The following is a 21,187-nucleotide window of genomic DNA, read 5'->3' as shown; positions in this document are numbered from 1 at the left end:
GGGTGGGGGTGGGGGATGATGGCAGCGAAAACCTGAAGTCTAAAAAACGAATTACGTGGGAGTTAACAAAAAGTGGACATAAACCGGCAATGAACATGCTCATATGTACAGAGAATATGGCGTTCTCTTTTGCAACACTCATTTTGGGTTGCTTATCCATTTACCCCAAAGAAGTTGTCCTTTCCCTCTTCCCAGCACCTCGCTGGCGTAATCACCTAAACTAGATCTTTTCTCCCCGTTCACACTTACAATTGGGCAGAAAGGGGAATAAGGGAGCCCCCGTTCTCGCCACAAAGTTTTCTTGTTCGAGAGGCTCTGTTCAGAAAACTAGAAGCCGGCCTCGCCCTTCGAGGACGTGGTGGCGGGTGGGTGCGTGGGTTTCAGACACAGGCAGCCGCAGTTACCGTGCGGGACGCCGAAGGGCTCTAACTGAAGTTAAGGACCAGTGGGGGCACAAAGGAGGAAGTGATGGACTCGATCCGCGCATGTGTCGGAAACGCCTTCACAAGGGCGGCCACTTGGGGAAGTTTCGAGGCTGGGGCGGAGGACACGAGAGAGACCCGCAGGAGAACTGCAAGCTTTGGGAGCTACAAAGAAGGTCCCGTGATGTAGGAGAAGGAGAAGAGCGTCAGGAGCAAAGTGGGGAGGGGCCAGGCCTCGGGAGGCAACTTTGTGGAGTATCTTCCGTCTGTAAAAACCGGTTACGCGGCACTGCGAACCCACCTCGGGAACCGACGCCGCTTCGGTAATCCGCACCCCCCGCCCGTGGGTGGGAGGCTGGGCCACCAGGGGTCTCAGGGCCACGGAGTCCGCGCGCCGGTAGCCCGGGCTGAAGCTGCGGCCCCGAGGGCGGCTGACGCCCCTTCCCAGACGCCGAGCGCGCGCGGGCAAGACGGGCGCCTGGGGTCGCGGGCGCCGCCGCGTCCAGTGGGGCCGGCGGCAGCGGGGCAAGCGCCTTCGCGGACGGACGGACCGGCGGGCTGGCGGCCGCCGGGGCCTCAGCAGTTGTTCCCGACATGCTCCTCTCGGGGAGGATTTCAAACCCTGGGCCACAAGCTCGCCTCCCTCGCCCCGGCCGGCCCCAGCAACAGGCGGTGGTGCGCGTCTCATTGGCCGGGCGGCGCGTCGGCGTGTGTTGATTGGCCGCGGTGCCTCCCGGCCCCGCTTCGGCGCTCGTCGCCTCCTCCATTTTGTCGGTAGAGGCGGAAGGAGGAGGTCGGGTCGGGAAGCTGAGGCGGTCAGCAGCTAGCTCATCGGTGCCCGTGGGTTTCGTACGTCCCGCGCCTCGTCTCTCCCTGGAAGGGGAGGGGGGCTTAGACGCCGAGCGAGAGCCGCCGCCGCCGCCGTTCCGAGCTTGAAGTCGGTGAGTGGCGGCGGCGCCGCGGGCGCGGCCATGTTGGCGGCCGCGCTCCCCATTGTTGGGGGAAGGAGGGGAGATCGGGAAACCGGGTCGGGCGCGGGCGGCCGGGAGCACCGGGGCCCCGGGCCGGGCTCGAGAAAGGGAGCTGCTCGGAAGCCAGGCCCCGTCGGAAGGCCCGAACTTTCCGGGCTCGCGCTGTGAATGACTCACGGGCTGTTAAAATAGTGTGCAAGGCCCTCTGAGCCTTCCGAAAAGAGGGCTTATTTGTTTGGGAACTTGGTTTCTTGGGGTGTTACATGAAAACTCGGAATGCTTAATGCTCACTGTAAGGAGGCATCTCTTATAGTTCAGAGGGAACCTCGGCTTGGGTTATGACTTGGGAAAACTTTAAGATGAGGTGGAGTCGAGAGTTCGTAACTAAAGGAGACACTTCTGGACGTAGGCGTGTTGGGCGAGGCGGCTTTTCGAAAACGGATACGCGATCTCCCGCAAGATTGGAACTTTCTGAAAGGATTTTAAAAACATGGGTCTCTTTAGGAAACTCCTTTTAAGCCAGCTTCTTGGCATGGCTGCAAAAGCTAATGCTTCCCTAGTCTGAACATACTGGTGACAAAATCCGTGTGAGACTCAGAAAAGTTCCCCAGTAAAGGTAAAATAATTTGTGGGACTTGCAGACCCCCGTCCCCAAATTCCCCACTTCCTGGATCTCAAGGCTGAGAAGAGCTTTTAAATGATGACAGTTACAAGGTTATTTTCTACCTTTGTTAGTTCAGGAAGTAGCCATTCTTAACTGTATTTCCGCCGTAAATCTAAGTGATCGCTTTCCCCCGTGTTTTTGAGTTGAAGTAATGAACTAGTCTTTGCTTTTTCTAGCTAGGACTTCTCTCATACTTGTGTGCTGAGGAGACTCAGATGTTGGCCTCAGCTCCTAGGCTGAACTCAGCAGATCGGCCCATGAAAACTTCTGTATTGAGACAAAGGAAAGGATCCGGCAGAAAGCAACATCTATTATCCTGGGCTTGGCAGCAAGGAAGGGGACAGGTAGTGGAAATCCTGCAATCCGAGAAGCAGACTGAAAGGTATAAAACTCATGTTGTTGGGCAAACATCCTAAACCGTTTTGTTTTTATTTTTTGTTTTTGTTGATTCAGATTTGTGGAGAAGCTTGTTTTTAAGGTGATAAAGGCTGTGAATATGTGTGTACATACATAGGATGGGGTTAAAGCAGTTGAGTAGCAATTTTAAAATTTCTGGAATTACAAGTTGAGGCTTATCTATAGAAGCTTATTAAAGTTTTGAACTTTTCTTACTGGAATTTTGCTCAATATTTTCCCTTTACTTACAGGTGACAAAGAAGCTGAAGATGGGTGGTGGAGAGAGGTATAACATTCCAGCCCCTCAATCGAGAAATGTTAGTAAGAACCAGCAACAGCTTAATAGACAGAAGACCAAGGATCAGAATTCCCAGATGAAGATTGTTCATAAGAAAAAAGAAAGGGGACATACTTACACCTCCTCAGCAGCTGCACGGCAGGCCATGCAAAACGGGGGGAAGAACAAAAATTTTCCAAATAATCAAAACTGGAACTCTAGCTTATCAAGTTCTAGCTTACTTTTTAAGTCTCAAACTAATCAGAACTATGCTGGAGCCAAATTTAGTGAGCCACCATCACCAAGTGTTCTCCCTAAACCACCAAGCCACTGGGTTCCAGTTTCCTTTAATCCTTCTGATAAGGAAATAATGACATTTCAACTTAAAACCTTACTTAAAGTACAGGTATAAGATAAAATACTATTTAAACTTAGTTATATTGGAGGGTAGTTGTCAATTGTTTCAGACCAAATTCACTAGGGAACTAATCTATTTGTGTAAAATTGCTAATTAATGTAGAAAATCTAATTAGACTTCATCTTAACTTGTTTTATGTGTTGTGTGCACTGTGATGTGATGGTGGGATCAGTGCAACTTAAAATAACAAAATTATTCATCGTAGTACTTAATATTAAGTGTTCTCAACTGAGTAACTTAAGTGGTTTAAGTTTAGATTTGGGGAATGGTAATCAACTTTTCCTATCTGTTGGGTGAAAATACTAATTTAAGATTATCATTCATGGATCACTAGATTGACCTGTTGAAAGCTAGTGAATCTGATTTTAAGCATCTAGTTAAGACATACAGGGACTAAGAAGTAGTTGAGTATTTGAAAGTTTAAAGTCCTAGAAACACCCAAACCAATAATATGCCAACAATCCTATGCACTGCCAAAAAGAAAATGTGACTTTTTCTTAGAGAATGGTTGCATTTTAGTAAACTGTATGCTGGTGAATGTAGAAAGGGCACTCGTGGCTGTCTAATTTAGAATGAGACCACATACCCCAATGGCCATTTCTTTCATGCAGTGAGTGGATAAGTGTCTGCCAACTAATGCACCAAAACCAGTTTTTATAGAAACAGTATTTGGTGATCACTGAGTAGCTTTCAGAATACATTTTTTTGTATTCTAGCACTGCATAAGCTATTCTGACAGTGATCTGGTCTCAAAAGTTATCCCTGCAAAGCTTACTTAAGTGGGGAGCTGTATAATGTGAAAGTTTTAAGTACCTAGGAAAGAGCCATGTAAATATATGTAATAAACTTGTAGCATATGTAAAGTTTTGTTGGCATTTATCCTATAAAAATAGAATATTTTAGTATGAATTTGCTGAATGTAAGACCATGACTCTTGATTTTTATGCTATGGCCTGATTTTAAAGGTCCAAAATAATTTGTTTTTAAGGTTTGCCCTTGTGCTAAAGTGCCGGTGTATGTATAATTGATCTGGTGGTAAACTATATTTCAAAGTAAACCCTAGTGTAATAAGTTTTATATAACTGAAAAGGTTTTAAAGCTGCTAAAACACTTCCTATTTTTAACAGATGTGAAATGCAGTATGGGACTATTTTAATTTTTCCTCCTTAAGCCCAAAGATTAACCATTAAAAGCTCCCTCCAACCTTAAAGATTCATTTTGGCTTTTAATAATTTTTGTAATCTATAACATGAATATAGTTTAGTGTATGATGCCAGTATATATATTTTTTTGTTACTAGTAAGTGCAACCCAGGGGACCACTTAATGTAAAAGATGTAATTTCTTGCATAACTTGATAACATATTTTACCTAAATATAAATTAACCCAATAGTGAATTACAAATGTGTGTGGGAGAGTCAATTTAAAATTTCTGATTTTAGGTGCCCTGTTCTAACTTGGCAGCTTTTGACATTTTAAAGGAGAAGGGTGAAGTTGTATTTCTCCAAGTAAATTCAGATGAGGTAATATTGCCCAAATCAAATAATGGTATTCTAAAGACAAGTTTACATAGTACTTAATGTACATATGCAAATTTCAAGCATGAAATTAAAAAATAAAATTGCTTCTTCCCCCCCCCAGTGGTTGGTTTGTATTTTGTAAAAAATTACGACTATTTTTAACGCACTCATAATCCAACTGAAGAAACGGTAGGACTGCTCGTTTTTACAAGGCAACCAATCTGCCAACTGATAGACACATTTGGATCAGTTCAACAGCTATACAATTAAACCTGCTGTTTATGACCAGCCCCCACCCCCCCCCCAGCCCAAAGCAGGGCTAACAGTAAAAGGACACAGCATACTTTGGAAACTAAGATTCTAATTCAAGAGAGTAAACCAGGTTTAATTCCCCGCATCTCTCCCTTTTCTCTACATTCTAAGATGACTGAGGTTTATAGAAAACAACATTCCTCAAATTGACAAGAATGGTTACATATGTTCCTATGTAAAAGTATAATTTCCACCAGGAGGTTTTGGGGGGGGGTGGGTTAAGGCATCAGAATACTCCATAGGTTCCAAGAGATAGGGGTAGCTTAAACTAGTTCAAGAATAGGTTGTTACCACGGCAAGGCCATTACTTTATCATGCAAACCATAGGAAATAAATGATTTGGAGAAAGGAGTCTCCATTTTCCCCCCTATTCTGTGTAATGTCTACAGGCAGTCAGTGCCAAGGACTGTCAAATTCTTTACTATAACCAGTGGAATTTCACTAGATTTAACAGTTCTCAGCCTAAGTGTGTTAATTCTGGATTTATGCAGTATTAGGTGTTTGGTTTGGGATGGACTCCAGTGGTTAGTTGTTCAGACTTGAGGGTGGGTGTAGAAAGGCTTCTAACTGAAGTTTTTAAAAGTTAAGGGTAACCTGAAGAAAAGGTTAATGATTTCAACATCGCACATCCCAGAGAGGTACTAATAGTTTTGGTTAGCCTACAGGAATTATAGTGACAGAAATTCCCTAACCATTGTAGTTGTGAGAACCAAAAAGTTGTTTTAGAAACAACCTATCCTCTAAGACTGAAGTCAGCCATAGCGTGAATCTTAAGTCAGTCAATGTTCATGTTTAAATTTGTCGTCATCTTTTTGATGGCAGTGTATAGTATGATAGAATAACTGTAACCTATCCTTACATCTAATTTCTGGTTGGTTAAGTTCTATTCCCAAAAGCAAGCACAAAGTGGAAAAAAAACTGAAGGTTTGGGTAGGTTTTCTGGTTTCTTTAATTGCATTCTCATTGGCAATTACTTTGCAAAACAGGAGGGACAAAGTACATCTCTAAAGCCTCCTACTCAAATGAGGAAAGCCCACCCAGCCACAAACCTGGGGGGCAGAGTTAAACCTAAGGAAAAGAGAAGGGGGGGGAAACCCCAAATTGTTTGGCTCCTAGACCAGTTGTTTATTTCACTCTCTAGCATTCAAAGAGATGTGGATCTACAAAAACTAGACACAAAGGCCTTTTACTTCTTTACAAACTACTCTGTCAATTATCAATGAAAGGAATTTACATGCCTTGCTTTTTATTCCAAATAAAGATTCCCACTTTAATAAGGGTGAAACAGCCATTAGGAATACACAGAAACACAATGCAATAAACATAATAACCAACACTGTTGGAGGAAGGGGCAGAGACAAAAACCCTGGAGAAGGAAATTTTTCTATAGTAACTACGTCAATAGTTGAACGAAAACAAGTAGGTTGCTTACTTCATTTATCAATGACAACAGTTTGTTCCTAAAAGCTCTGACCTGGTAGAAATGCCATTAAGATTATTCCTCCACTATCATTGTGCTGTCTCAAATCACAGCCTCCTCCTTTCAAAGTATCTCAGGATTTTGTAAACAAGAATATGGTCAAAATGCAATACAATGCGACTGAAATTTTGGAAAGCCAGGATGGAGAGCCTGAGTCACAATAGCTTGAGATCTTGGGTTACATTTAACCTCTTTTTCATCCACAAAGTACAAACAAAATACTTTTTGATATTAAATCTTTTTCATAAATCTATTAAATCTTCCCTCTGCATGAACTCTAGATTCCATTATATTAATTTTAGTAAGTTATAAAAAATCTTCCATTTGATTAAAAAAAAAAGGCACAAAACAGGAACCAAATGAAAAAACCGTTAACTCTAACACAGGATCTGCCACTTGCTGTGTGATCTTAGGCAAGTTTGAAAAAAAATTTTTTAATCAAACGGATAAAAATACCTACATTTCATATCTCCAACCGTTATGTATATTCTGCAACTTTCAAATTTTTTTTTTGTAAAGGCTTAAACACTTCCATACTTTTAGATGAAGAACTTCACACGAACAACTTAAAATATGTGGCAGAAATGACAAAAATCAAGTATGAGTGATGGAAGAATCAATGTATAAACAAACTTAATATCCTAATAAGGAACTAAGGAATCCAAAACATTTTTGTGATACTATAAAAGTTATTTATTCACTATACACAGAACATGTCCCCTATAAAATGTACAAGTAAGTCACTAAAAAGTATAATCTGGTGAACATTTTCTCAATTACAGAACACACTAAATCAGTTGGGATAACAGCTCTCTGTCTGCCTCAAAATAATCTAATTATAGCACCCAGAGTCTCCTTTAGATCTAATGCAAAGTTACTTATTTTTGGGATTATTTCCTAATGTGTGTTTGAGGAGGCAGAGTTAACAATTTAATATAACTCTAGTATATTACAGTCACTGCACAATGAATCAGTTTATTACAGATTAAAACATCATTTTTTCATTATTTGTATTAATGGGATGCAAACAGAAATACTGGATACTTTTAAATGGCAGATAACCACAAAATGATCATTGATAGTATTCTGGGTTTTATAATTACATTAAGATATGAATGGTGTAAAATATCGTTACGAAAAATACACCTCAAAACAATGAGGCCATACTGTAATGATTGACTAGATTGTGCTCAGTAGGTATTTATTAAGTCAATTTCCTCTATTTTTCTCCCCGATTACCCAGGACAATTTTTGCCCACAGTAAGGGCTCAGTAAATAAATGTTTGCTGAATATACTGACTTAGGACAGAGGTGAGAAGAGATGGACCCTCTTAGCTAGATGTCAAGTATTCTAATTGGAATTTATCTGGAAAAGAGAGTGTAAGATGTAAACTGCACATGGCATACAAGTAAATAAACTCAGATGCCAACAAAGCAAACCATTAAGCAGAAAAACACTGGCACTGGAATAAACAAAGGCAAGATTTGCCAATAGCGAAAATGGAACTGACTTTAAGAGATAACCAAGAAAAAGTTTATATTGGACCATACCTTTTCTCACCCAATTCAGTTTGAGACAGACCAATAGAGGCACTGTAAGAGACTATGGCTGTCTTCCTTGATATTCAAACATCCTAGTTTCCAATAGTTTATTATGGACCTGTTACCCACGAATCAATATAAACCTATTCAGATTTAGGGATTAGTTTCCACAAGTACAAAGTTGAATTTCTTTTTATTTGTCCTAAAATGCTTACTTTCAAACTTGAAGGGACTTCAATTATTCCATGTAGTTTCGATAACATTCTTTTATCTTTTCAGACCAGAGTCAAAATATTCGTACAGTATTCATACTGCAGCACCTTCCACCCACCCTTTGGTCGCTTGAACTGCCCTTCTTTGGTTCTTTTTCCGCTTTCTCAGATCTTTCTTGAAGTGTAGTAAGCAGAACTGTACTGGGTATTCCAGCTGCAGTTTGGTCTTAAATAAAAGAAGGATGTTTGTCAGTTTGGTTTTCTTTATTCTTCTCTGTGGTATACAGGATTTTGTTAGTTGAACTGGATGTAGCAGCTTACTGGGCCAAATTTGCAAGAGAATAGTACAATAGTTCCCAGGTCTTTTCCCTGGGTTGTAAACTTAACAGCTCATACTCTATGTAGCACCTTTCCTTTCTCACTGAAGCATTATCTGTCATTTTTCTTCTTGCTTACTTGGCTTCAAAACAAAACAAAACAAAACAAAACAAAACAGAACAAAATGCAGAGAGATCTTAAGTAAAAAGAGAGGTGAAGTGTCAGTCCTCACTGCGTCTTGATATGATCTACTCTAATAGTGACAACAGTGCCAGACACACAGTGGATACTCCAGAACTGTGGAACTAAGTAGCCCAAAATTAAAGCACTGTGTAAGGATCCTCATCAACTATGAGCAGGATCCTATCCTGGGTTCAACTATAATTTAGTCCTTCTGAAGCTCATTAGGTAGGTCACTTTAGGAGTAACAAAAAGTTCGAAAGGAAACCATGTGAGTCATTTTAAGTGACACAAATAAAAAATAAAAATGAAATCATCAGGCCTTCTATTTCTGCACAAAGACTGAGAACAGTTTCAATGGGCTATCCACCTCCTCAATCTCTCTCTCTCTCAAATTACAGTCCATTGAAAAGAAAAAAAAGTCACGAAGGACCAGGCCTGGGCTCAAAGCTTTGATCTGCCTTTTTTACAGCCTTTTCTTTGTATCTCGATTTCCTTATCTACGATATGGGGTAAATCAATATCTTTCTCAAAGGGTTTTGTGAAAAATAAATGAGTTAACACAAAATTTTTAGTAGCGTGTCTGGCACATCATAAATGCTAAGTATCGGCTATCATTGTTGTCATTATAAGTAGCTAGAACTCAAACCATAAAACACCTAAATCAGTTCCCCAATGCGGTTATCACTTAATATACTAACTGCTCACTGACATTCAATGCAAACATATTTAAAATCAAGCCATTAATATAAGGCCCAACGCATCTTGTTTAGGACAAGGAAGAGCAGAATTATTGGTCCATTCAATAATGAAAATATAAACTTACAATTTAGCTGACTCAAATTTCATTTTAATACTTAATACTACCAATAATCTCTAAGTTATTTAACCCAAGGGGCTTAATAAGCAATCATGAAACAACTTTGACATTACATAAGGAATTTTTAAGTAGTATATAAAAGATGTACCTTTCTGGCAAGTTCTATCATTTCCAAAGTAAAAGTTAGTTGTGCCTAGTGCAACACTGTGATTAAAAATATTCCTAAATCTACAAAGGATTGTTTCCACTGTTATTTTAGAATCTCATTCAAAACTATAATAATTCCAGTTAATCATTATTTCCTTCATTTTGTTTTTATTATAGCATGTTTGCTTAATTTACAGCAAGCAGAAAATAAGCTGGGTCTTGTTTTGATCCAAACATTGATGTTTTAAAGGTTGTACACAATATTTGTTAAAAAGAACATATAAAAATACCTTTTTAGAAGCTTCTATAAGAAAGAAAATACAAAGTTTAACCCCACAACTTTCCTCTTTGCTAGAACTGCAAACTACTGCTACAGTTTTAAATAGACTTTTTGTTGTTTAAACTATACATCCAGGAAAATCTAAAAAATTAAAGAAACGTGCATATAAATGATTGCATAGCAGAACATGAACATTAACTGCAAACAGTAAAGAAATGAAAGTTAGAAATACTATCAAATATACAAAGGTTCTAGAATCAATCCTTTAAACACATTCCACAAACAGTATTTAAAAACCATCTTTTGTTCTTTACAGGCAAGGCCTATATTACTAAAACCAAAATCAAAAAAAGTAATCCTCTAAAAGGAATCGTTTCCCCACAATATTTACTTATACCTGCAAGCAAGCAATCTAAAATTTTAAAGATGCTAGCTTTTATTCTGAAATGAGACTGGACATGTCCCTTTTATTGTCCCCAAAAGATCTCTCAGAGAAATGCTAAAAATTATAAATGGTTAGGGTATTGGTTTTTTTTGTTGTTTTGTTTTGTTTTAGTCAGGTACTGCCAGGTACTACATTGATAATCAAACTCAAAGAGATGAGATTCCTACTGAAAATTCTTTTTCCAAAATATTTTAAATTTCATGGCACCACAGAATCACCTAGAGTGGGAGTGTTCTCCTTCAACTTGCCTCACATGAAATAAACTGAAGTGTGAAGAACAAGCCTCCTTCATAAAGTAGCAGGCAAATTTTGATACAAACGCACAGACCGAGTGCTAGAAGCATCAAAATTCAGTTTTACACTATGCATATGCATAAACAAAACCTACTTTGAAACAATTTACTTGCTGCTTTTTTTAACAGCAGTAAGAAAACTAAGCAAAACGACCAACAATGCTCCTTAAAGTTTAGAGTAACTACATGAGAGCATTTTTTTTTCCCTTGAAATTATTTCTGCCATCATTGTCCTGCTCAAATTTTAAGGTTTGAGTTCTTCCCGTGTTTATATGTTCCAACTCTTCATAGAAAACAGAAAAAAGCAGTGAAGGCTCCATGTTTCGGTCAAAACACTCAATCGTCCCCCAAATCCTACTTAACCCAGTTGGCATCATTCCCCAAGACAGTGGGGTTATTAACAAAAGAACTATTCCACGCTGTCATAAATTAACTATTATTATCACGGGCCTAAACATCTCAACAAGACAAAAAGGTCCACCCTGAACCTAAATGTGTCTGATCAGTCAGTGTTGTACTGTGGCTACAACTCACTTTTGTATCATTCTATCTTATTAGCAAGCTACATTTCTAGGTTAACAGTTCTACCAAATATGGATATGAAAGTTTATTTTTAATAAGACAATGTTGCAAATTATGGTCAACCAACATCTTTTCACCAATACTTCAAGCATAAAAAATGAGAATCTTTACAAAAATATACAGAGACACCACAAATTGGTAGCTGCCCATAACATTAAACAAACTGGACTCTTAAGAGTGGCTTCTCAACAGCATATCATTTTAATTATAACCATTTGCCTGGTACAGGGAAAACTGACAAGTGTTTTTTTAAGCATCATTGCAACATTGTATTCCTGATAATTTAAGTAAACCAAACTATGAGTAAATGAATGATACATGCCTAAAAATATCAAGGTTTATACTATCAGTGGCCACTGGACTTAGGACTAGTCCAAGACCTTGATCTAGATTTTGACCTAGACCTAGATTGTGATCTTGACTGAGATTTGGATCTAGGTGGTTCTTTTTTCCTTGATTCCTTTTCATATCTTGAGCCAGACTTATAATGTGTTTTGGAATCTGTTTTAGAGGTGCCTCTAGTTTTGGTGTGAGATGCAGACCTAGAACGTGATTTAGCCTTCATTTCTTTCTTGGGCTGGGACTTGGACCGTGATCTTGAATTGGATTTAGATCTTGAAAAAGATCGATTTCGGTGTTTGAATCTTTCAAAACAGAGGAGAGATACAATTAGAGTAAAAATTAGATTCTATGTTAATCAAATTTGTTATTTTTAGAGCAAAAGTTCACTCTGAAATTGAAAAACGTAGAAGTCGTTTTCAAAGCAAAGTTATTTACCTATCATTGTCGGAATGGCTTCTGCTACGCCGTGGTCTTCCAGCCGGTCTACTGCTAAAAAGTACATCAGAAAAAGCAAACAGTGACAAATGTCTATTTACACTCTTCTCAAGTTTCTAATTAAAAAAACTGAACCATAAAACTTTTAAAATAAAGCACTAAAATAATTTTAGTCTCAATGAAGCATACAATGTATATAATTAAAGTGTACAAAAAGATAAAAAAAATTAAAAGCTAACAAATCTTTTCTGACAGATTACTGTACTACACATCAAACTTACTTTCTAGGACTATAAGATCTTCTATAGTTGTAATCAAAGGACCGGCTTCTTGATCTTCTTCTTTCATAACTTCGGCTTCTAGAACGTCTGTATCTGTCATAATCATCATAGCGTGAAGAACTGTACACATTCCTCCCTTCCTTGGCTTTCATTTGATTTGGAGCTATGAAATACACAGAACGGAGATTTAGAAAACAGAGATATTTGAAACCTAACCTAGTATTTTAAGTCTTCAAATTATAGGGAAAATGTCTGCATTCTCTTCTCTTATACCCCCAATCTGTGTCAAGGTTAAATGTGAGACTATTAATCTTGGAAAAGGTATTTGTTTCCAAGGAAGTCTATAAGAATACTGTTTTAGGGTTAAAAATGATACTCTCAAATATCTTCCCAACTATTTTCTTTCAGAGACCTTTCACCACCTAGCTTGTCTAAAAATATGCCAACTGGGGCGCCTGGGTGGCTCAGTCGGTTAAGCAGCTGACTTCGGCTCAGGTCATGATCTCCGGGTCTGTGAGTTCGAGCCCCGCGTCGGGCTCTGTGCTGACAGCTCAGAGCCTGGAGCCTGTTTCAGATTCTGTGTCTCCCTCTCTCTGACCCTCCCCCGTTCATGCTCTGTCTCTCTCTGTCTCAAAAATAAATAAACGTTAAAAAAATAAAATAAAATAAAAATATGCCAACTATTTCAACATTGAGGAAATTTACCATATTTAAAAGTTTTTTTTTTTTCAACGTTTTTTATTTATTTTTGGGACAGAGAGAGACAGAGCATGAACGGGGGAGGGGCAGAGAGAGAGAGGGAGACACAGAATCGGAAGCAGGCTCCAGGCTCCGAGCCATCAGCCCAGAGCCCGACGCGGGGCTCGAACTCCCAGACCGCGAGATCGTGACCTGGCTGAAGTCGGACGCTTAACCGACTGCGCCACCCAGGTGCCCCGAAATTTACCATATTTAAAAAAAATTCCAAATTAAAATACAAAATGACTTTGAACCATATACTAATTTGGAATTATTTTGCATGTTTTTCATTTATTAGAAACACAATTAACAACGACAAAATACTTATTGGTAACCTATGGACAATGCTTTAGCATCAAAATGCAGTAACATATGGATATAGGGTTCTGAGATCACAACAAAAGTAGCAAAGAGTGAACATTTATTGGATGCCTTAGACCCACCCACACCCCTGGACAGTCCTCAAATTCCTATGTTATCTCATTCAATTCTATGAAACGGATACTAAGTGCATACGTGCGTTTAAGTAAATAACACAGTGAATACTGAAGGACCCATCACCCAACCCAAGAGCCAGAGAATTATAGCCTGTGTCTGAGCGCTCCTCTCTTCAGCAGCTATTTTCACCTCTAACTTAAAACAATTTTTTTTTCAACGTTTATCTGGGGGGGTGGGGGCGGCGCAGAGAGCCCCAAAGTCAAAGTCAGACACTTAACCGACTGAGCCACCCAGGCACCTTCATCTCTTTTACTATCTTGCCTAAGGTAACAAAATAATTGAGCCAAAATTTAAACCCTGGTCTACCTGACTCTGAAGCCTGTACTCCAGCCTCATTAGCATGCAGCTAACACCTAGTACATGCCTGCATAATAAAACCACATACTAATATAAAACGGATTCTAGTAATTCCGTAATCATCTGTTTAGTTCTATCTGTTCATTTCCACAGCCACACACCTACACAAATACCCAATTATACCAGGGTGCCGGTATATCAGTCGGTTAAGTGTCTGACTTCGGCTCAGGTCATGATTTCATGGTTCATAGGTTCAAGCCCCACAACAGGCTTTGAGCTGTCAGCACAGATGACACACAGCCTGTTTCTGATTCTGTGTCTCCCTCTCTCTCTGCCCCTACCCTGCTTGTGCTCTTTGTTACAAAAATAAAATTAACATTAAAAAAAATAAATAAAACAAACAACAATACCCAATTATACCTTGAAAATCTGTATGAAGAGAAATGGCTGAAAAGACCTAATACTTTCCAAATTATTTCCCTTTTAATTCCATCCCCAGAATATTAACCATGCCAGAGTCCAATTTCTGTCATTCTGATTTTCACATTCTACCTTTCTGCAAAGTATCTGAGTTACTCTATCAAGATCTTTTTAGATTTTAAATAAGACAAATTGCAAATACTTCCAATAAGAAACATCAAAGCACTGTTTTAAAAATGACGTATTATACGTATAATAGGCATAAGGGTACTTACTCTTCCGATCCCCCTGTGCAAACTGTATTTCAATTTGGCGTCCACAAATCCATTTTCTGTCCAAATTATGTAAAGCGTCTTCAGCATCACGTACATCCTCAAATGTGCTAAATGTTAAGGGGCTTGGGAAGTTTTGCATACTTTGATAACGAGTGAACATTCAGTTGGTAAGTCTGGAATATTTCACAATCTCTCAACATTATTCTAGAAAATCATCCAGATCTCACTTAACTTAGGTTGGTTAATTCAGCTACAGATACTTGACAGCATTAAAGCACTTGTGATTTCCTACAGCATACATTTGAAAACACATGTGAATATATAAAATTATTAAAATAAGATCTGTTATAGCTGAACTACCAAGTAATCCTATCAAAAAATTTTCCTGAGTTTTAAGTTTTAGAAAACAAAAAAGAAAAACAAATGTCACTTCTGTTGTATGCTAAAACAAAAATTTCTTAAAATAAAACCAAAACTGCTTTTCATGTTTTTGTTTCAAAGAAAAAAAGAAAATGCCAATAGTTCTTGTGTAAGCAAGCATAATATACCTTACCTTACAAAAGAATTAACTTCAAATTTATTTTGCTGTTTTTCTCAGATATATCTAACACTATTATTTCACATAGCTGTCTCCCTTATACTATACAGGAAAGATTGGTATGCTATCCATTTGAGGATATCAAGATAGAATCAATCAATCAATCGTCAAGACATCGCTACACCAAAAGCATATTACACCCATGCAAAGACTATAAAAGCATGCGGTCAAGAAATAACAGACCATTTCTAAAGATTCCTGGACTGAAAAGCCCTAACCATAATACTAGACATATAGCTTACTGCAAAGAAGTGAATTTGGGACTGGTTTTCAACCTGAGAAACTTCAAGGTAACATTTATAAACCTGACCCAGGAACTGCTGGTACCCTGACTGGAGAAGCTGCCTTGCCCTCTTCCCTGTCAGCAATAGTACTATGACAACTCTTGGCTTTACAAAGTAATTCTGTCCAAATTTAGCTCCTTTCCTAAAACCACCATTCTGACGGAAGCCAAGCAAATCAGAGCCGTGTTTGATATAAAAGCTCTGGAAAGGGACCTAGGTTAAGTTGGAGTGTAGATTTTCATTCTATCCTAAAAATTACTATTCTAACGTGTCCATTTATATTTCTCAAACTTGAGAGACAAAGAGTATAGATCTTAGGCTGATTAAAAAACAGTGCTGATGAGACATACTCTCTCCAAGACTGATACTAATATCTGTTTATTTCAAGTACTAAAACGTCTACCTCACCAGATTTCCTATTTTTCATTCTGAAAGGAATTAAGGACCATTGCCCGTTCCCAGGTCTCTCTTCCCGAATATATTATGTATATGTTAAAGGAGGAGAGGTTTTCCCAAGTCTAAGTCATAGGACTTTCAACAAGAAACGAAAAAGGTTGATAGGGAGTTCAGAACCTTGAGTACTATTATAATTCAACACCTGTCAAGGTTAATGCATTTGGGCTCTAAAATATTAAAAAGAGTAAGCTGGCTTAACATGTATACCACTTTATTTATTACCCCAAGATGCAGAATACAATTACTTTCTAAAGGATAAAATCAAAAGGTGTAAAAATTATTGAGAGTAAATCTAAATCGTTCTTTGGGTCTACCCGCAAAAACAGAATCCTGAGCTGAATCAACCATGGCAAAGTTTTACTATATACAAAAGAGAAGCCTAATTGGGAAGTGTCAAATATCACTCTGATGCTAGTTATGGAGAAATCTGTACTTGGGATCTTTCCAAAATCCTGAGACCTACTTCTTTTTAACTATTTTAAGACCATAGAAAGACTTTGTGTATATAAAATACATGATCCTCCTTTAGATGACAACTCTCATCTAGCTCAAGTATCACATACTCTTGAGGCAAACTAGTGTTGATCCTGGTTCCCAGGCCACCCCAAACCAAGTAAAAGCAGGTCAGCATTGTAAGCCAGAAAGCATCGCCTTTTAAAAATAGACAAACAAACAAAAAACCAAGCCAAATATAGCTCTTATCCTCTCTGTAACAGAACTTTGCAACCAATCCCCCCAACTGTCCTTGATCATTAGCTTTGTAGAAACAGCAGCTTTCAGCATTTCCCCAAGTCTCACTAGGGCCCCTGCTAAGTTTCAAGAGACCCAATGAATTTAACAGGAAGAACTTTTCCTAGTCTGACACCCACAGCCCAAACCCTTGCTGTCTCACTGAAGGAAGTAATGTCACCTAAAACTCTGGGTCAGGGCATGACTTCCCATAGGTCCTGATTAGGTACCTATAGCAGGGATAAGGCCTTCTGCAATCCACTCAGAGCCAACTGATCCTATGTGCTAAAGCAGTGCAGGACCAGCAGACTTCACAGAGCTAAGTTTAGAAGTCAAGAATATGTGTGTGCCCATAGCAGCCACTTTAAAATCTCTAAACAGGTAGTATCTCCAGTGGATTTGACCTTACAAGACCACCAGAGTTGTTTCTAAGGAGGTCCCAGTGCAAGCACCTGTCTCCCTTTAAGCACGGCTCTGTGGAGTTAGCCTGACCCTAGAACCTCATGCTACTCCAAAGAGCATTGCCTATTACCCTATGGCATCTGACCATATGGCCCAAAACAAAAATATGCTGAATTTAAGCTTAACAACATTACATCCTGATACACTTTAACTTGACAATCTAAGAGAAAGTGCATTTATACAAGACCACAATCACAACATCAAAGGCCCACATAAATCAAGTTACAGGTTTTGTCACTAGACCAAACCAGAATAGTTTTGAAAATTAACTGCTTACAAACATTAAAAAAAAAAAAAAAAAAAAAAAAAGGAAAATAGTTATTCTGTAGGATACATCAGGTATGACTCCTTTAATCTTGGCCATCATTCAACTTCATCTTGACCTTTAACTCTTTAAGTGCTTGTCAGAAGGACTTGTCATGAGATGCTTGGCCAAATATGACAGATGGCTTTATCTTTAACTTTGAAAAACAACCTTTTCCCCCTTTTGTAGATAAAGCGAGGCTTTGTCTCCCATTAGGCTTGTCCTTCTTCCAGCTTTTCTTTATTTTTTCTTTTCCCAAACTCTCCCTTCTCTTCAAGCCTGATCCTTAAGAGGTCTTTGGCTTGTCTACTTGCCTTAAGTGTTGAATTCTACTCTAAAGGTTCTTTCATGCTTTCTCTTTGGGGTCGCCATAACTGTACAGCTTTACATTCTCTGAGGTAACAACAGAGGACAGCAAATTAGGGGACAATATTAAAGAAGTTTACCTCATTGTTATACAATTTGTTCTTGATCAAGTGATTCAAATTAACAGACAATACCAAACTTTAATTGCTAAGCACAAGAACATATTAACTTTTGACTTACATTAAAGGTGGTAGCAACCAGAGTGTATTCAAATTTAAATCACATATTATAATCATTGATTTGAGTTTCAGCAGCATGAATGGGAATTTAAATATCTTATTATTTTTGGATTAACTTTAAGAAATAATTAACACCAATGTGTGAGTCATAATTAATTTTCAAAAATTTGAAGACAAAACATTTATTATTAGAGGACAAAAGTAAACTACTTTTTAGATGTTACCTCTTACATAAACTTGAATTTCAAACTTCAACACCCCTCACTAATCAGCCATCTGAAGAAAGGATATTGAACATAAGCAAATCCTCTTGGACGACGCGTGTAGAAATCAAGTGGAACATACACATCAACTATAGGACCATAACGACCAAATTCTCGTCGTAAATCTTCGGACCTAAAACATCATAAAAAGACCCCCAATTTTTATGTTCACTCCCTTAAAAGAATGTCTCTGTAAGAAATAGATAACTTTCTGTAATCTGTCATTTAACGAAAGGGACTGTGATGTATCCCTGGGTTACCTGAAACAGACAAGCTTTCTGAGTCTCAACATCAAGAGCCAACTTTAAGAACATGCAAAAAACAAAGGAAAGCTAAGATCCAAGATTCTGGAAGATAATGCAGTTTGTAATAAAACCCATTACTATTTTACATTATAACAGGAAAACACATCTAAGGAAACTTGGTCACAGTTTACCTACTGTTTCTAACCACATCTTTTAATTTTTCATAGAGGGTACAGTAACATTAGGTTGTATTAAGTATTGGTGTTGTTTTTTTTTTAACACTATCAAGCTAACATTAGTAGTCTGAAAAATACCAATCACTTTCATCCCCAAAATTATAGAGACAGGGTTAGACACTTAATAGGAGGTAGACAAAAGTTGGAAAAATAAAAGGCACAAAAATATATGTAACTCCTTAAATAATAAAGGTCAAAATGACCTAAGGAGGAATTTTTCTGGACGCTAGAATACTGCTTACTTTCCTACTTAAAGTTAGGACAGAATAATGTAAATCACAAGGCTACCAAAATAAAACTGACTTTTGGGGGTGGGGGTGGGGGGTGTCAGAGTGATTGTGAAAACGCAGTCTCTCCTTGTGATAAGATCTGTTCCAAAAAATTCTGACGGCAACTACAAGCAATTAAGGGAATTGGTGAGAACAAAGGCACGGACTGGATTAATCCAACTTAGCTTATCAAGGCCCAAATGGTAGATGCTTCCTAAACCTCACTTCTCGAAGGGTGACCAGTTATATTTCCGGGAAATGAGAAGAGCTAGTTCGCAGGGTCTACTGGAATAATTTTACCTCCCAATTTTCGACATTCTCTTTCTCTAAACATCTCCAACGTTTTAAAAAATCACAAACGTAACACGACAAAAAAGGGGTAGCGAATGCTTCGCCATAACGCCCCTCCCCCGATCCCGTTATTTCGCTATTTTTTAACTACGGGAAAAAAAAAAAATCTCTGGGCCGAGGGGGCGTGTACCCCAAGGAACGTGAACTTCAAATCCATGGGGAGCGGATGTTCGGCCGCGGCGGGGGCTGGACGCGCCGAGAGGAAGCGGGGAGGAAGAGAGGCCGAGCTGCGGAGGGGGAGGGGCACCGAACTCGCGCCACGCGGTCCGCGTTCCCGGCGGCTGCCTGGGAGGACCAGGGGCGCCGCCCTCGCTCCCACGAGGCGGTTGAGCCGGCGACGCGGCCTAGTTGGGCCCGAAAGCCCGCGCGGGACCCGCCATCTTCGCGCTTCCCCTCCCCCGGCCCAGCGCGCCGCCGCCGCCGCACGGGTCCTCCCCAAGCGCCTGCGGCCTCCCGGGCTAGGCCCGGAGTACCTCCTCGTACATACCTGGTATCGTCGGCCACGTTCCTTACGAACAGAGACGTGTTGGGGGGGCGCAGGTAGCGGGACATGACGGCGACGTGAGTCTCGGCAGGGGCACTAACGGGCTCACTAAACCGTCCGCGGATCCGGCGGCGGATCCTGAGACGCTCAGCCAGAGGGCTCCGCTACGAAACCTCCTCTTCTCGCGAGACTTCACTCCCGCCTCCCCCCCCCCCCCCCCCACCTGGGCGCAACGCCTGGACCGGCAACGGTTCTTTCCCGCGAGATCACCCGACGTACGCCTGCGCAGGCGGGCGGCTAGGGTACGTGCGGCAGCCTCGGTCTCATTCATTGGCTTCTTGAGCTGTGTCTTTCCCCTCCCCCAAGCCCGCTCTTTCTTTCTTTGGTGCTTTATTTTCCCGCCCTTTTCTGCCTTGCAGCGGTTTTTCCTTTCCTTCCTCTCTCCACCCCAAGTCAGGAAACAGACGTTTTAACCCCTACGCCAATCTTTACAGTTATTGCCAACTTAGACGGAGTTTTAAACCTTAGCCTTGAGAGAGACTGCCATACGGTTTCCTGTCTGGTCCAAGTAATGCCCTGGCTTTTATAAGATTGCTGATCAGCCGCTCGTATTGAGTATGAAAGGGAAGGAAGTGTGTGTCCTTGAGAGGAGGTGGGCCTGCCTCTCCAGGGCTTTCAGCACGCCGTGGATGCACTCCCAGAGGGCCCGTGCCAGGGCTGCCCCTCGCCCACACCCTTCTCACACCCTGCTTCCACCTGCCCACCCTGTTGCCTCTTGATCAAAGGCCCTTCTCAACCTTTTGATTGGACCGAAAACCTCACATTTTAGTCTCCGTTGTCACCCACAGCTAGCCCTTGTTGCTAACGGCCTGTGTCGCAATAGTCCTTTCAACTTTTTGGTCTCAGAATCTCTTTACGCCCTTAAAAATTATGGAAGACCCCAAAGGGTTTTGTTTGTGTGGGTTACAGTTAACTAATATTTACTGAACTAGAATTTAATTTTTTTTTAACGTTTATTTATTTTTGAGACAGAGAGAGACAGAGCATGAACGGGGGAGGGTCAGAGAGAGAGGGAGACACAGAATCTGAAACAGGCTCCAGGCTCTGAGCAGTCAGCACAGAGCCCGAGGCGGGGTCGAACTCACAGACGGTGAGATCATGACCTGAGCCGCAGTGGGACGCTTAACAGACTGAGCCACCCAGGCGCCCCTACTGAACTAGAATTTAAAACAGAGGAAATTTTAGGGCGCATTAACACACAAGCACACAGCCCACTGCCCTTCATCACACATCCTGTGGCCCCTGGGAAGCTCCGCTCTCTGCTTGTGAAAGACTGTGCAAATGAAAAAGATAAATAATGTTTACTATAGTTTTGATCCCTTGAAAGGGTCCTGGG

General features: G+C 40.2%; 2 protein-coding genes across 7 annotated transcripts; one reads left to right on the top strand and one right to left on the bottom strand.

The window, feature by feature from the left end:
- The first annotated feature begins 513 nt into the window (after positions 1-513).
- On the top strand, positions 514-4,788 carry PNRC2 (proline rich nuclear receptor coactivator 2). Of its 2 annotated transcripts, none has more exons than XM_047082493.1 (3): positions 514-745; positions 2,234-2,439; positions 2,705-4,788. In XM_047082493.1, exon 3 carries the CDS (start codon positions 2,723-2,725, stop codon positions 3,140-3,142), a length of 420 nt encoding a protein of 139 aa, XP_046938449.1. In that variant the 5' UTR covers positions 514-745; positions 2,234-2,439; positions 2,705-2,722; the 3' UTR covers positions 3,143-4,788. The 2 variants fall into 2 exon arrangements, with proteins under 2 accessions (XP_046938449.1, XP_046938450.1); XM_047082494.1 differs by lacking the exon at positions 514-745 and adding an exon at positions 1,189-1,363.
- A 1,435-nt stretch (positions 4,789-6,223) lies between these two features.
- Positions 6,224-19,959, bottom strand: SRSF10 (serine and arginine rich splicing factor 10). Of its 5 annotated transcripts, none has more exons than XM_047082487.1 (6): positions 19,795-19,959; positions 18,235-18,339; positions 14,566-14,669; positions 12,338-12,500; positions 12,057-12,110; positions 6,224-11,923 (listed from the first exon to the last, which is right to left on the bottom strand). In XM_047082487.1, exons 1-6 carry the CDS (start codon positions 19,857-19,859, stop codon positions 11,626-11,628), a joined length of 789 nt encoding a protein of 262 aa, XP_046938443.1. In that variant the 5' UTR covers positions 19,860-19,959; the 3' UTR covers positions 6,224-11,625. The 5 variants fall into 5 exon arrangements, with proteins under 5 accessions (XP_046938443.1, XP_046938444.1, XP_046938447.1 ...); XM_047082488.1 differs by having other exon boundaries at positions 12,057-12,107; XM_047082491.1 differs by having other exon boundaries at positions 6,224-8,440; positions 12,057-12,107.
- Between the last annotated feature and the right edge of the window lie 1,228 nt (positions 19,960-21,187).

This window comes from Lynx rufus, unplaced genomic scaffold, assembly GCF_022079265.1.
Source record: "Lynx rufus isolate CCGP_SWC_20201006 ecotype Redwood Valley unplaced genomic scaffold, mLynRuf1.p SCAF_2, whole genome shotgun sequence".
In the NCBI taxonomy this organism is placed as follows: domain Eukaryota; kingdom Metazoa; phylum Chordata; class Mammalia; order Carnivora; family Felidae; genus Lynx; species Lynx rufus.
This window is presented reverse-complemented; position numbering and strand designations above follow the sequence as displayed.